Source organism: Sphaeramia orbicularis, chromosome 12, assembly GCF_902148855.1.
Source record: "Sphaeramia orbicularis chromosome 12, fSphaOr1.1, whole genome shotgun sequence".
Classification (NCBI taxonomy): Eukaryota; Metazoa; Chordata; class Actinopteri; order Kurtiformes; family Apogonidae; genus Sphaeramia; species Sphaeramia orbicularis.
The window spans coordinates 71,612,306-71,628,012 of NC_043968.1; the positions used below are offsets into that span (position 1 = coordinate 71,612,306).

Sequence of the window (15,707 nt, forward strand, 5' to 3'; positions counted from 1 at the left end):
ACATCTGGTTTAACTGACCACAACAACTCGTTAAGCATTCTTGCAATATATACTGAAGATGCTATATATACATACAATATTGGATAAGATACTAAGTTCAGCATCAGCGATTGCATATACTAGAGGTTATACATAATTATATTAAAACTATTGGTAAAGAGAAAACTTGCAGTCAGTTTCATTTCATCATAAAATGGATGTAATTGAAAAAGAAACTAATTCCCATATGAAGTGCCCTCTATTGAACCTCACTAAATGAATAACTCTTTTCACGTCTTGCATGCTCTGATGTTAACTTGTCCATTTTTACATATCAGTACACATGTTTTTTTCCCACTTCAAGTGTTTTATTTTGTGTTTTATAGTGTTGATGGTGAGCTTGAAAACTTACGGGATGCGCTTCTGAAAACCAAGTTGGGCTCTTCTCCTCCCAAGTCCAAATCCCCAGGTATTTTTCTAAAAATGTTATAGGTATGATATTAGGATAGCAAATGTAATTTACAAAATACTAATTATATGCATTTTTCCAGGAGTTAAGATATCACCAGGCAAACAGTCCCAGCTGCGCAACTTTCTCTCAAAGGGTCAGATGCCACCTGTTCGATCAATTGCACCAGGTAAACACTTCCTGTTGAAACACATTTGTTAAATATGTCACCAGTACAGGTAGTCTTGGTTGCCTCACAGATCTTAATGTGTTCTCTTCCAGCCAACCTGTCTCGCTCAGCCTTCCTTTCACCCAAATACTACGAGGACTTGGATGATGTCAGCTCAGCATCATCCCTGTCCCTGTCCCAGTCCCTAGACCCTCCCCCACCTCACTTAGAGCTGGAAGAGGAGGAGGAACTACAGCAAGAACCCCTCCCTTTGCCTGTCATGCCCCCAACACTGGCCACCCCTCGACACCCCACTGTGGTGAGGACTCCGTCCATCCAGCCGGGGTTTGGAGCAATCCAGTCGACGCCTTTGGCTAAAGTTCACTCAGTGCAGGGAATGGGGTTTGGACTTAGCCCTATTGCCAGTCCTAGTAAGTACAAGGCTTTTTATTCAGGGAGTTTGACCTTACTTCTGCCTATTGACACAAATGTATAATATTGCATTATGTAAATAAGATTTGACTTGACTGAATCTTATTAACCAGTTGAGAACATAGGAAATGTACAGTATGTTGTAACTACAGTTTTGGATGTTGCATGGCATAGAGCAAGATGCAGCTACAGCAACAAAGTAAAATACCAGTTCTTTTTTGGGATGTTGCTTATTCTGTTGCTTTTTTGTTTAGTCCCAACTAATAAAATCAACCTGAGCGGAGCTGAGAGCACTGCACTGGCTACAAAGACGGTAAAGCATGGAGCTCCACCGTCTGAAAGGACTGTACCTGTCACCATCTCAGCCCAACAGGCTGCAGCCACGGCAGCTCTGCGCAGGCAGATGGCTAACCAGAAGACAGGTACGATGAAAACATCCCTGTTTTTGGCTGTGAAAGCATGTGCTTACTTATCTCCACCAAGGAGGTTATGTCTTTGCCGGCGTTGGTTGGTTTGTTTTTTTGTTTGTTTGTCTCTCTGTCTGTCTATTCATGTTCAAAATAACTCAGAAAGTTATAGATGGATTTGGATGAAAATTTCAGGAAATGTTGATACTAGCACAAGGAACAAATGATTAAATTTTGGTGGTGATGGGGGGGGGGGGGGGGCTGATCTGCCTTGGCGGAGGTCTGCGCTCTCCTGGTGCTTTTCTCGTTTAGTTAGTTGTAGGTACTCACATATGAGTCCAAATAACCAGTCCCTCAAGGACAATTCATCCATTCATTCATCTGCTTTACCGGGTCCAGTATCTCAGATTATTATATTATAAGGAACAGACATGTATAGATGGTTGAATTTACATTAGTTGTTGCAACTGCTTTGTCACAACATAGAGGGACAGATTGACTATTTATGTTAACACTATGTTTTGCTTTGCAATGCTGCCTTTAATTCACCAGGGGGAGACACAGACCTCCAGATGACATGACGTAACTGGCAGCTTGACTGAACCTAACTCTGTATAATTTTTATGTTTTACTGGATTCAGGTTTTATTTTTTGTTTGGCTACAGTGTGAATGCAGTCTGTACCTTGATGCATTCCATTGCAGGGTTGGCAAACTACAACCATGCACAATTTGCCATGCTGTGTATTCAGTTGCATTAAAATTAAAATACTGCATTATGTATCGGTGCCCTGGGGCGGTTTGCAGCCGAGTGTGAAGCGAGCGGGATGAGGATCAGCACCTCCAAATCCGAGGCCATGGTTCTCGACCGGAAAAAGGTGGTTTGCCCTCTCCAGGTCGGTGGAGAGTCTTTGCCCCAAGTGGAGGAGTTTAAGTATCTTGGGGTCTTGTTCACGAGTGAGGGAAGGATGGAGCGTGAGATTGACAGACGGATCGGTGCAGCGTCTGCAGTGATGCAGTCGCTGTACCGGTCTGTCGTGGTGAAGAAGGAGCTGAGCCGAGAGGCGAAGCTCTCGATTTACCGGTCAGTCTACGTTTCTACCCTCACCTATGGTCATGAGCTTTGGGTCATGACCGAAAGGACAAGATCTCGGATACAAGCGGTCGAAATGAGTTTCCTCCGCAGGGTGGCTGGGCGCACCCTTAGGGATAGGGTGAGGAGCTCAGTCACCAGGGAGGAGCTCGGACTAGAGCCGCTGCTCCTCCGCGTCGAGAGGGGCCAGCTGAGGTGGCTCGGGCATCTGTTTCGGATGCCTCCTGGACGCCTCCCTGGGGAGGTGTTCCGGGCATGTCCCACCGGTAGGAGACCTCGGGGAAGACCCAGGACACGTTGGAGAAACTATGTCTCTCGGCTGGCCTGGGAACGCCTCGGGGTCCCCCCGGAAGAGCTGGAGGAGGTGTCTGGGGAGAGGGAAGTCTGGGCATCCCTGCTTAGACTGTTACCCCCGCGACCCGGCCCCGGATAAAGCTGTGGATAATGAATGAATGAATGTATCGGTCTGCATTTCTGCGTCTGTGTACATCTAACATATGTGTCTGCATGTGTTCCAGCTGTGGCTAGTGCTTCATTGACAGAGTCCACGTTGAAGACTGTTCCTCAGGTCGTCAATGTCCAGGAGCTCAAAGACAAAGGGCCTCCTGCACCTGTTACCACTGTCATCGGGTAAAACACAAAGATGACACTGATTTTCTTTGACTGTGCCATGGACTTTTATTAACCTCCTTTTTGTCACACATTCTATACAGTATTTTTTGTCTTTACCAGCTGATTTATCACCATTTATTTTAATATTATCCTCTGCATTTTGGATTTCTCAGTGTAAATCAGGTATTTTCCTATATTTAATTCACTGATCATGTAGATATTCATTAAAGCTCAGAGTAAATTCAAAAGTTATTTGATCAAATCAGAAAAAAATTAAATGGTAACTTTTTCCACAAAATATATTGTTAACTGAACATAAAACAAATATCTTCATTCAATGGAATTTTCAGACTCCATGGGTTTTATTGATGAATCAATGTTGTTGAAAGTGACAGTGTTTCCACACTCACCACAGAGCCTCTGAACGTCCAAATGGTTCATATCTGAACACCGTGTGAAGATGAAAAACTGCATTTTACACTAATTATTTACATGTATTGATAGGATTAGTGGATCAACAGATATTAAACACATTATATCAGTAGATGCATTTGGCCAGCGGTAGATGTTTGGGTCTTTATGGGTTAAGAAGGTTATAGATTTCTGTTGTGGAGGCTTTAATTTGAAACTATTTCAGTGTATGAAACAGTTTTATTATCTTATTTCTGTGGTAGAATGTACCTTGTGTATCAGTTCTTATTCAAATGAAAACTGTTATATACATACACACTCACACACACACATATCAGTGTTTCCTGTGGAATTGATCTCAGTGTGTCATGGGGGGTCGGGGGGTGTGCACGGGTTGGTCAGTTTCTGTTCTGCGTTTTTAAGGAAAGAAAATAACTACATTGCAACAGCATTTCATAATTTAATAATAACATTTAATAATGAGTCATGATACACTCAGTGACATAGTCCACAAGTTTTGTCCATGCACTTAATTCTTTTTGGTTTCTCATAAAAGAGCTGTAGAGCTCTTCTGTACGAAAACTCTGCTGGTGGTGGCTCACCTCTTATGGTCCAATCCACAGATTAACATTATGATAATTTTATGTGAAAAACTCACCTTACATTGTAGCAGCTGCTCAGTGTAGAAAAAAAAAATCCCTTCACGCGCTGATTACCTCAGAAAGACGCGGTGTCACGCACAATATTTACCCCCATATTATTTTTGTACTTCCGGTGTTCTTGCACATGTGCACCACATGGGTAAACTTGATATAGCATGCAGCGTACTGGTTTTACACCCGTATTAATTTTACCCCCATTAACTGTGTAGTTTTGAATATCCAAATAAAGTGAAATTTACTGAAGTAAATGATAAATAAATGGGGTAAATTCAGTACAACAGGTGTCACTACCGGATCCCTACTGGATCTTTAAGTCCAAAAGAATGCAGGGTCAAAATTGTACAATGGCATGGAGCGCGGCTTCTGATTGAAAATAGTAGGGCTATTATATATTAATAAGTCTAATGCAACAGTGATGATTTTTTTTTGTATCAGACGTATGGTGCAGTGGCAAGGATTTTGCCGCGGCGGTGTGCCACGGCAAAGCCTTACCAGCAGAAACGCTGATGCATATATGGTTAAACCATCAACTACCTTACCCAGTGCAGACTTGCTGAGGTCAGCAGTCCAAGTCCATGTTATTGGTCTCAACTTGTTTTCTCAATGTCTTCAATTGAGTTTTAACTGTCAACCTTTTTTTTATAAAGTTCTATCTTCATTCCCTTTCCTCCTGTGGTTGTGAGTTTTAAGTGCTGACTGTCAGTTTTAAGAGTAATGTTGAGATGTTTATACTCACTGAATTAAATGTTTTGGGAGGCTGTCCCTACTGAGTTATGAGTATTGGATGCATCTGAAAGTCAAAACTCACTTTCAAGACTTGGGAGGACAGCAAAACTGGGTATAATGGTCTCATTTCATGCATTTACCCTCATTTCTGTCTTCACCTCCCCTTCACTGTCTCCTACACTGTACTTTTTTGTATAGCTGTGCATTTCCTTTTTCCCAAATAGATCCTGTTCATAATAACAAATAACCCACTGAGTGAGATGATTATGAAAGTTGAGTTTCCATCTTAACAAAGATGTCATTATGTTTTTAGGTAAAATGTAGCTTGTCATTCAGTAAAACACATGGACTTAAGAAAAGTATTAACAGCTACACTGTAAGAAATGTTTGCATGATAACTTGACTAACTCAATATAACTGTCTCTTCTCTCTGTCTCTGCCATCTTCCCAGCTCTTCGGTACCAGATCCAGCAACTCCAGTGATTCAGCAAGTCTTTGCATCAGTTTCTTCAAACCAGGCTAAACGAGTGAGTTTTATCTATTCCAGAAGTTGCTGTCATCCAGATCTGACATGTTTTTGCTCAATCACCAACTGCATTATTGTTTTACTGCCACTCCAGAGACACATAATCCTTATATTTAAGTTAATTATCTATGTTGATTTACAGTCCTGTGTAAAAGTGTTAGTCCACCTCTAGGTTTGTTGTTTTTCAGGGTTGAAATGATCATACATATTTATTTCTAATCCCCTTGTCTTAGCATACAACAAGAAAATACAGGAAATATGTGCAAAGCCTCAAAAGACACATAAATGGAACGAAATGTGTTATAAAGGTTAAAGTCAGTATTTATTGTGACCTCTGACCTCATGACAAGAAGCAGGACAAACAATTAGAAACATGTGGCGTCTTGATGAAACCTGGTATAAAACATCTGTAAATTAATGTCATAAATGTCATATTATCTGAAACAAAGGGTTAAAGACACTAAATACGACCACTGTGAGTTATAGAAGCCGTTTTTCCCTGAAAGTGTAGTTTTTGCTGCTTTACATACTTCACATATATCCAGCTTTAATAAATCAGCAAACAGAATGTTGGACAATGACTTATGCACAGGACTGTATATTTAGAATATACTAAATGTTAAACCTGTAATATCAATGCATATAGATCAAAAGTTAAAACATGTTAGCTACCCTAAGAGTAAATATAAAAGCATATCTTAACTGTGATGATATATTAAGTTAGTTATGTGTAGCGTTGATGTAATTCCTCCAAATTTTTACTATTAAATGATACAAATAAAAGACATTCATTGTTGATGGAGGCCTCCCTGTGCAAACTTAAACTCCACTGAACTTGTGAAAATTCTCAGATGACTGACAATTTTTCACATGAAGACACACTTTTAAGTGTATAGGTGAGACAGCCCCAGTGCCTTTCCATATCGATGTCAAAAATTGCAGCTGGGTGACGGGGGATCTCCTTGTACAAATGTAATCATTACTTCAGCCATGTTTTCACTCATCCAACCATTTTGACCCCTCAAATGCACATAGCATTTCTATATTTGTCTTAAATTACAGTATATTCCTCCTGTATAGACATTGTAATTTTTACTTTGTAAGGTCTTTGCAGAATTACAGAATGATATTAAAGTCATGTATTCTGAAACTGTCTCCACAGAATCCTACCCACGTCGTCCAGAAGGCATCCACTGAAAGTGTATCTACCCCACAGCCAAGTTTTGTCTTTGGTAAGCACAGATTGATGATTATTAAACCCTGGATTTGGACAGAACGGGTTACACACAAAAATCACAGAACAGTAATTCTCAGCTTTAGGTAGAGCAGGATGATATGACAAGAAATGTGACAACAAGACTGTTCTTCCAAAGTGATAAATATTAATATTAAATATTTGTGTCCTGATGATGCTGAAGAAGGAAGGTTAATTGGATGAACTTGAGGATATTTGCATGGACTTGCCTTTTCATCCCATCAGTATAATGACCAATGTCAAACTGTGCATTTAAACAAAGGAAAACAAGAAGAAATGTTCCTGTTTGAAACATTTGTGGCCACATAAGTGTAGATGTCTGGATATTCTTGAATTCAAAATCTTGTCTGACACCATTAATACTGGCATGTTGTGCCTAATGGAAATTTTGGAGTTTATGACATGCACTGAATGTACCATGACCTTCTGCTGTAGACAGACCGGAATTTCCACCCTATATATGACTACTGTGGTACAAACTGTAACCTTCCAGTGCCCTAAATGTCCATGTTACATATTATTAAGTTTATTCATATCAAATATGTATATTTATGTTATAAGATAGGATAAGAAACTTTATTGATCCCCCAAGGGGGGAATTCAAATGTACAGCAGCACAAGACAATATGCATAGAAAAATAAAAAAATATATAAAAATTTTGGAAAAGTGACAAAAATAGCAGTAATAATGATAAAGTAACAAGTGTGCAGTAGATGACTTTTATAAGTGTGCAAGTGCAAGTTATGTACATAATATAATAAAAATGTCCAATGCTTGTAATAAAATATGTATATTATATTTTCTCATAATTATGTAAACCAATCTGATCCTCAAGCATCTGAAATTCTGTTCAATTAAAATGCCAATACCTCTGTTAATGGTGGATTTTGTCACACATATTTATCACTTCTGTTTTTCAGGTCACTCGTCCAAAGCAGACGTTTCTGTTGCTCCTGCTAACACAGCAGACCAAATTAGCAGTAAAGGGTTCTCCTTTACTCCAAGGTGGGTCTGCTACAGAAAATAATATGAAACTGAGGACACTTTGAAATTGAAGTCTAGTTTTACCTTCTATCATAATGGCAGTCAATAATAAGACCTCATCTATTACTAATTCTATGTGTGTCTTTTAGTTTTCACTTGTTTTTTTATTTATTTTTTTTTATTTTTACATATGCCACATAACAAAAAGTAACTTGAATATGAATTTGTCAAAATCTGTCTGAAAAACAATTGATTCACTTCTGGGACAACACATAAAATTCTACATTTATTAAAAAAACACTGTAGTAAAATCCTTGTTGATATAGTAGAGGGTATTTAAGTACTTAGAAATATGTCAAATTATTTAAGAAAACTTGTTCAGTTTAACTTTGTTTTATTCTGCAGCTCTACAAGCTTCAGTTTTTCCTCAGTTGCACAAGGAGCTGGAAACTCCCAAGGTAAATGTGATGCTGGATATGAGTTGTCTGTACTGTGATCAGTCGACCAATGTGCTCTTATCCTTTTCTTTACTGTGTGTCTTTCCAGGGAAAGATGTGGGTAAATTCTCCTTTGGAAGTGGTAAAAAGGTTTTTGGGTGCAACAGTAGAGGAGCCATTCTCCCTCACCCCAAAGTCGACCTCTCCGGCTCTTGGCGCCGGGTCGCCCACTCCAAATGAAGCGCCCAAAGCCCCCTCTGCCCAGCCCCCCAAAACAGCTGGAGGAGAGACTCTGGGCTGTTTCTCTGGACTTCGCGTGGGTCAGGGAGAAGAAGCTAAAGACTCTTCATCTAAACCCACATTCACATTTGGTGACAATGGACTTGGAATGAGTAAAAGTCCAGCACAGTTCAGCTTTGGCCCAGGTTTGCAGAAGTCTGCTGAAGACCCCCCAGCAGCAGATCTGTCCAAGGGCAGTTTGTTCAAACCTCCTGAATCCAACACAAAGCTGGCCTTCTCCGTGCCTCAGCCCAGCTCGGCTTCTTCAGCCTCCCCTACGTCTTTCAGCAGTCTCCTCACTGCCCCCACGGAGCCTTTGGAAGAAACCAAAGCTCCACCACCACCATCAGAGCCTACACCACCCCCTGAAAAAGAGCCTGTTACTGAAGCTGCTGCAGACAGCGGCAGCCCCCCTGAAATACCCGAGCCTCCAGCATATGTAGCCCCCACAGAAACAGTTAAACCGCCGTCACCCTCAGCTTCACCTCCTGCACCTGCACCTACGCCTGCACCTGCTCCAACCCCAGACCCTTCCTCTTCGATCTCTGCTCCAGCTGAGGTGACTCCTCAAACACCTGCCAGCACTGCCCCCACGTTAGAGGCCCCCTCTGCAGTCACCACCCCCACGCCCACCGCTGCTGCGGTGCCCAGTTCAGCTGCTGCCACTGCTGCGGTACCTCCGGTCCCCCAAGCGGCTCCAGCACCGTTTCAGGTGCCCAGTTCTGACAAACCAGGTTCCATTTTTACACAGCCCCCACCTGTGACAACAGACAGCACCACCGTTGGGGTTCCACCAGTTATCAACACCGTCGCTTCTGCAGCCTCCACCTCTACCCTTACTGCTGCAAACAGTGGCACCACCACTTCTACAACCTCTGTGTTTGGACAACCGTCTGCCACCTCAGCCTCCTCAGCTCCTTCAGCTCCTTCAGCCCCTGCATCCACAGGATTTACCTCTACTGGGTTTGGTGCATCAACAGGAACTGGATTTGGCAAATCCATATTTGGACAGGTGGGTGGTTTTGGTCAGCCTGCCAGTAACACTGGGACAGCCAGCGGCTTTTCCTTTGGCCAAACAGCATTTGGAGCAAATTCTAGCAGTGCAACTACAGGAGGTAGTAGCCTCTTTGGGGCTTCGACTTCTAGCAATGCGAGCTCCTTCTCTTTTGGCACCAGCAGTGCCAACACCGCTAGCAGCACCGGAACTGGCCTGTTTGGACAAAGCACAGCTCCAGCATTCGGACAGAGCTCTGGTTTTGGACAAGCCCCCGTGTTTGGCAGTAACACCACTACATCCTCATCATCAGGATTCAGCTTTGGACAACCGTCAGGTGAGCTCCAATCTGACCTCTGGTTAACATCTATGGTTCTATGGGTCAGTTACTCTGTTTATTAGAAAAGGGTAATGGAAGATTTTGGCTTACATTGTGCAAATTAAAAAGAAAAAAATATTTCCAGGCATATTTTATATCATATCATATGGGGTCGACCAATAGAGCAATATCAAAGTTCCTATAATATAAATAAATACATAAATAAAATAGCTCCTCAAAGTTGTGTAAACTAAGAACAAGTAAAAAAAAAAAAAAAAACTAAGAGGGTTTTCAGAGTGCAGACTTCCAGCTAAAGCCATTACTCATTTCACAGTATTATGAAACCATTAACTGTTATTTTACTTTAGTTCAGTTAGTACCATTTGTTTGTTTAACTGACTGTTAACAAGGGTACAGGTCCAGTTTAACCAGATAACCACTCTAAAGGGTTGTTCACTTGAATAATGACTGTAGCTGAGGATGGGCAATGTGAAAAACACAAATTTAGGATTATTCCTCTGGAGGCCTTTTTTGCTTAAACAATTAACCTTCTTACTTTTGTGTGATTCTTCTAATACAATAATTATGAAAGTGTTTCTCCAGTTGTATACAGCTTATAGTTTTAGTACAGTATATTTTTGAATCAGGTTTTGTCTTCAGTTCATGCAACTGTTTAAAATTGTAAATCACCTATGACACTAAAAAAGATGTAATGTTTTGGCTGTATTGTCCATCTCCAACTGTAGCTAAAGCTGTGAGAGTCCACACTGTATTAGTTATATTCTGAAAACTTTAAGTCAAAACTCACACCAAAGCCGAAATGGGTTTATTATCCTTTTAACATGATTCATAAATTAATCTGCTGAACAAAATATTTCAGCCCAAAATGTTGCTGTTTATCATAAACAGTCCACAAAGACCTATTTAATCCAGAACATCATCAGAAAACTGTCTGTCCTCTGTCCTCACTATCACTGACTGCTCTTTAATGTTTAAGTTATTGCTCAGCTGTTCTCTTCTTTTTTTTAAATTCATATTATTAATAAGAATCAGATAAATAAAACTATGCCAAGTAACATCACTGAACAGGGACTCCTCAGAAATTTATGTATTGTTTTTGCAGGGGTTTAGCATAGTCTGGCCTGATGGATTGACACATTTTATAAGTAAAATATAGTCAAAACATAAAAATATGTTGTTAAAGTCAAAAAAAAGTCTTGATTAGTAATTCTAAATTTAGTATTTTTGCAGTTTTGTTTTGATCACATATTGGGTTAAATGAAATGCTGAATATCAAATAATCAGCCTGGCTGATGATCAGCTGGCCCTAGTATATGTGAAAATCTGTTGTTATTCAGTAGTTAGAAATATACACCTTCAGCTTTGAAAACAGTGGGCATGTGGAGAAGTTTTATTACAGAAAATAAGACAGCTCCAGTCATTATTCACAGGGATAAGGAGGAGGCCAGTCAACAGTCCAGGGAGATGTTTTAATCAGGCTGGCTTTCTACACTGGTTTACTGTGGGTATAGACGACAAATGTGGCACTTATTTGTTTTAAGGGCAGTCACCGTGTTTGAGAGAGGGCATCTGGTTTTGTCTGGGGTGGACTGGAGTGGATTTAGTGGGCTGGCAGCGGCTTTGAGATTCAGAATGGGATGGCAGGCTGAGAAAGTATAGTGGTACGAGGGGAGCTGTCCCATTCCCAAGCATTCCCTAGATTCTTCACACAGTATGTGGATGTCTTTGTGGACAGCTGATGTCGCTCTGTCAGCTCAGCAGTTTCACAGAGCGCCTCGTTCCCATCTCCAAACTTTATGGGAGTCAGGCTCTCCTTTTTAATTGGCTGAGACAGGACATGGCAACTACAATATTTGAGAGGCATCACCTGCTACATTTTTCTAGTCTTGTAGCAAAGATTAATATGGCGTTCTTTTCCATTCTCGCAGGTTTTGGCTGTTCTTCTGCCACCTCTGTGTTTGGACAGCAAGGTGGCAGTGGAAGCGTATTTGGCCAGGTAAACATTGGATTAGTGAACATTATTGTCATTGTCAATTAATCTGTTGATTTTTTTGGGGGTGGGTAATTTAGTCTGTTAAATGTCAGATTGGTGAAACATTTAATAACAGGCAGAATATTGAGACATAATGACATATTTATTGAGACTTTTCAGGTTGTTAATTTTTGTTCAGGTTTTTCACGTTTTTTGTGAAAGGATAATTTGTAAATTTAAACGTTTTCATGTAACAAAGTGAAAAATTTGGAGTTGTCATTATTTATAGGATATTATGATGACATTTTACTTGTCTGAGCCACTTGAGATAAAATTAGGCTGAATGTGGCCCATGAACCAAAATGATTTTGACGCCTTCAACTAATATCTGTTAATACCTTCGGTGCAATTTTTGGTTTTCAAAATTCATTCCATAGGCTGGATAGGACACTTTAAGCGGGCTGGTTTTGGCCCACCAGCCAGATATTTAACACCCCTACCATAGAGGAACAGAGCAACTGGAAAATATTCAAATTTAAGAAGCTGTAATAATTTAATTGATTATTACAATAGGTAGCTAATTAAAGAGTTGATAATTATTTAACTACTTGGATAAATGTTGAAGTTCTACATTAATTTTCATGGATTTTTTTTCCTTTTTTATAATAAATATTCTCCTGCAGCAGCAGCCGTCATCTGGTGGGGGTCTGTTTGGTTCCAGTTCAGCCAGTGCACCAGGCTCCACCGCTGGGGGAGGGTTCTTTAGTGGTCTGGGGGGCAAACCCAGTGAAGACGCTGCCAACAAGAACCCATTTGGAGCGACAGCCTCCCCCGGGGGCTTTGGGCAGCCCTCTCAGACAGGTACCCACTGGAAACATAATAGTTTTAAAACATAATGACTTTATTAGATTTCAAGGTCTGTAGGTACTATGATGAAATGAGCACAGAACATCACTGAGAAATGCAGTTTTATTAGAGCTGTATTGTTCGAAACAAACTATCAATGGGCAAATAAAACAAAGGATCTGGCTGCGGGGGAACATGCAGTTTTAATATGCTATAAGGAAATGCCTTTTCCTACATTCTCACTATCTGACAACAAAAAATAAGTGACTGATCAGAGTTGTAGTGAGTTGTGGATGTGAGCATTTATAGGTGAAAGGAACCAAACCCCTTTCAGAATGGACAGACATAATATGTGAAGTTTACGTTACGGAGAGTATAACTTTTTCTTTGAGATATTCTTCAGAAAAACGTGAAAGATGTTAGAAAAACTGGAAAGAATTCCTGAATCAGAGTTTACAGTATCTGCCGGTTGCATTCTTTTTCTACTCCCAATGGCATTTCTAATTATTTGTTATGTAATTTGGATCTGGTGAACTGTCTCACCTCTAACAAGATGGCCTGTTGCCTTTTTTCTTTTTTTTCCCCTCCATGTTCTAGTCGGTCTGTTGTTGCTGAGTTATTGCCTCTGTGTTGGAAAAATGAAATATTCTCAATAAAAAGAGAGTATAAAAAAAAGAAGGGGACTAAACCCAGGGGTTAACAGGTGATGTGATGTTGTGATCCTGATGTTGTCTCCATTGGAAACCTGAAGCATATACTGAGCAAAACTTCACCATTAATCACTTGTTAACAAGCATTAACTAAACCGTTGGAAATCAACAACTGAGCCCAGTCCTGGATCACGTATTGAGATTGTACTCATTTACTCTGATTAACATACAGCTACTGGGGTTTATTACAGTGTGTATCTATCTGTAAAAAACATGGGGAACCAGAGCCACATGATAATCACATAAACTAAGGCCGTTTCGCAATACGTGTTCTTGTTTGTTTCGTTCCCACGATCTTCTTAAACATCAGTCGGGGCCCAAGTACTGTTCCATTTCAAAGTTCACACAAACCAAGAAGGCATGGAACACGCAGATGTTGTTCTTGTCTGCTAGCTTAAACTAAGGAAGCTCTGATTGGTGACTCATGTAGAATTGGTTGACAAATATCCCGAGATGCACTTCGTGCTACTCTAGAATTGACTACATGACTGTCACCAGATGATGTGATACAATGTTGGAACACGTGTGAGGCAGAGTAGTGAGAAATACATCTTTATTATCATATGGAATTCAATGAAATTTGTTTGAGTTTTGAAAAATGCACAAAATGTATAAAGAAAAATTGAAATGACATGTATATAGTATAGTACAAATTAGGGATGTAAACAATGAATCGACTAACAATTACTTATCGATAAGAATTTGCTCGATTAAATTATTAATTGTCGATTAATTGCCCTTTTCTGCCCGTCCACACCTGCCCAAAGGCTGCTGGTGTGTCTGTGCTGTGACGCCGTGGCTGGGATAGCCAGTCATTGGACCGGATCTTGGTGTTGATAAGTCAGAATGTCTTTATGGACATGGTGAAGCCAAACACAGACTGGCCCATCTGTTTGTGGGGGCGGTGCACCCCCAAATAAATACATGCACAAATGTGGGGTCGGTATCAGAGCGTTTTCATGGAGGTTGATCTAGTCCACAGTCGGTGAGACAGAAGTTGAAAACATCCTCCAGGCTCCTGATTGAGGCCACAGGTATGTAATGCAGCTTCAGGAGGTGGAGAAAAGATAAATGAGTGAAAAGTTTCATTTTCACTTCTGCGAGGGCACAGACTGCACCGTACCCCTATAGTATTAGAAGTAGGACGGAAAGTGATGCACGCACGCGCGCAGTTGCCAACCAACACGCGTGCAACACCTGGCCGAACTGCACGCGTGCGAGTACCCCCCCGTATGAAACGCACACGCATGCACCCACCAACGAAATGCACACGTGTGCAACCCCCACCCCCCCATTACACACTGTCACATCAACAGATGAATTCCACAGGAAACACTGACTGTATCCAGTGGTTCAATAAATCAATCATCAAGGAATATGACATGGTTTTTTCATGAAGTATATATACAGTCTACTCTCGTTATACCGCCAACTTCCGTTCACGGCCAAATTGGCGGTATAGCGAAAATGGCGTTACAACGGGTTGCGTCCATAATGTGCATGTCTTTACTATATGATGTCTATGCTGCCTCCGTTAACCCGTTCTAATTGCGTTTCTAAATAAATCTTGATTCTGTTATGTTGTAAGGCAGGGATCGGCAACCTTTAACACTCAAAGAGCCATTTCGACCCGGTTTCCACGGAAAAGACAACACTGGGAGCCGCACCTCGGAGGTGCCGCGCCGCGCCGCTGGCGGTATAACGGTCGGGAAATCAATGGTATAAGTGTTGTTTGTGCATGGAACTGGGCTGGCGGATGGCGATAAGCGGAAATGGTGGTATAACGGCGGGCGGTTTAACGAGAGTAGACTGTACAGTATTTAGCTTTTATTCTTATAGACCGTATTGAAAAAGAAATTCAGGTTCTCAGGAAAATCACCGCTTATCAATTAATCGTTAATCGATCGATAAGGGCAACCAACTGACGATTAATGAATTAATCGATAATTTCTATCCCTAGTACAAATGAATTAAAATCAAATTGAGTGACATATTGTGGTAGACTGAGGGAAATATATTAGGTAGTCAATGGCAGAAATACAGCAGAAACAGGGAGGAAAGTTCACAAGCACAAACTGTTCCAATTACAGAGACTTGCGTTCTTAGGATGTCTGTTCTTTGGGACTGTTCTTATCAAAACCGTACTTGTCGTGTTCACAAGACCATACTCGGTGAACTTTACTGAGAAACTGCCTAATAGATGTTCATTAGTGATCCATCCCTAACATGTACCGTGGTGTTGCCCCACCTTCTTGCTCCGATAGGTGCCAATAATCTGTTTGGGAACAGTGGGGCCAAGGCCTTTGGTTTTGGGCAGCAGTCGTCCTTCGGAGAGCAGAAACCTACCGGGACCTTCAGCACCGGAGGAGGAAGTGTCGCATCCCAAGGCTTTGGTTCCTTCTCTACTCCATCAAAGCCAGGTAAAC

At 41.0% G+C, this 15,707-nt stretch overlaps 1 protein-coding gene across 1 annotated transcript in view; it reads left to right on the forward strand.

Moving 5' to 3' along the window:
- The window catches only part of nup214 (nucleoporin 214), a 51,213-nt gene that overhangs the window by 20,763 nt on the left and 14,743 nt on the right, over window positions 1–15,707 (forward strand). The window contains 14 exon segments of the mRNA XM_030148420.1: window positions 366–448; window positions 531–617; window positions 710–1,027; window positions 1,283–1,450; window positions 3,045–3,156; window positions 5,389–5,464; window positions 6,626–6,695; window positions 7,640–7,724; window positions 8,109–8,161; window positions 8,250–8,296; window positions 8,298–9,750; window positions 11,682–11,749; window positions 12,409–12,586; window positions 15,546–15,701. Of these exon segments, the coding sequence (XP_030004280.1) occupies window positions 366–448; window positions 531–617; window positions 710–1,027; window positions 1,283–1,450; window positions 3,045–3,156; window positions 5,389–5,464; window positions 6,626–6,695; window positions 7,640–7,724; window positions 8,109–8,161; window positions 8,250–8,296; window positions 8,298–9,750; window positions 11,682–11,749; window positions 12,409–12,586; window positions 15,546–15,701 (2,954 nt within the window).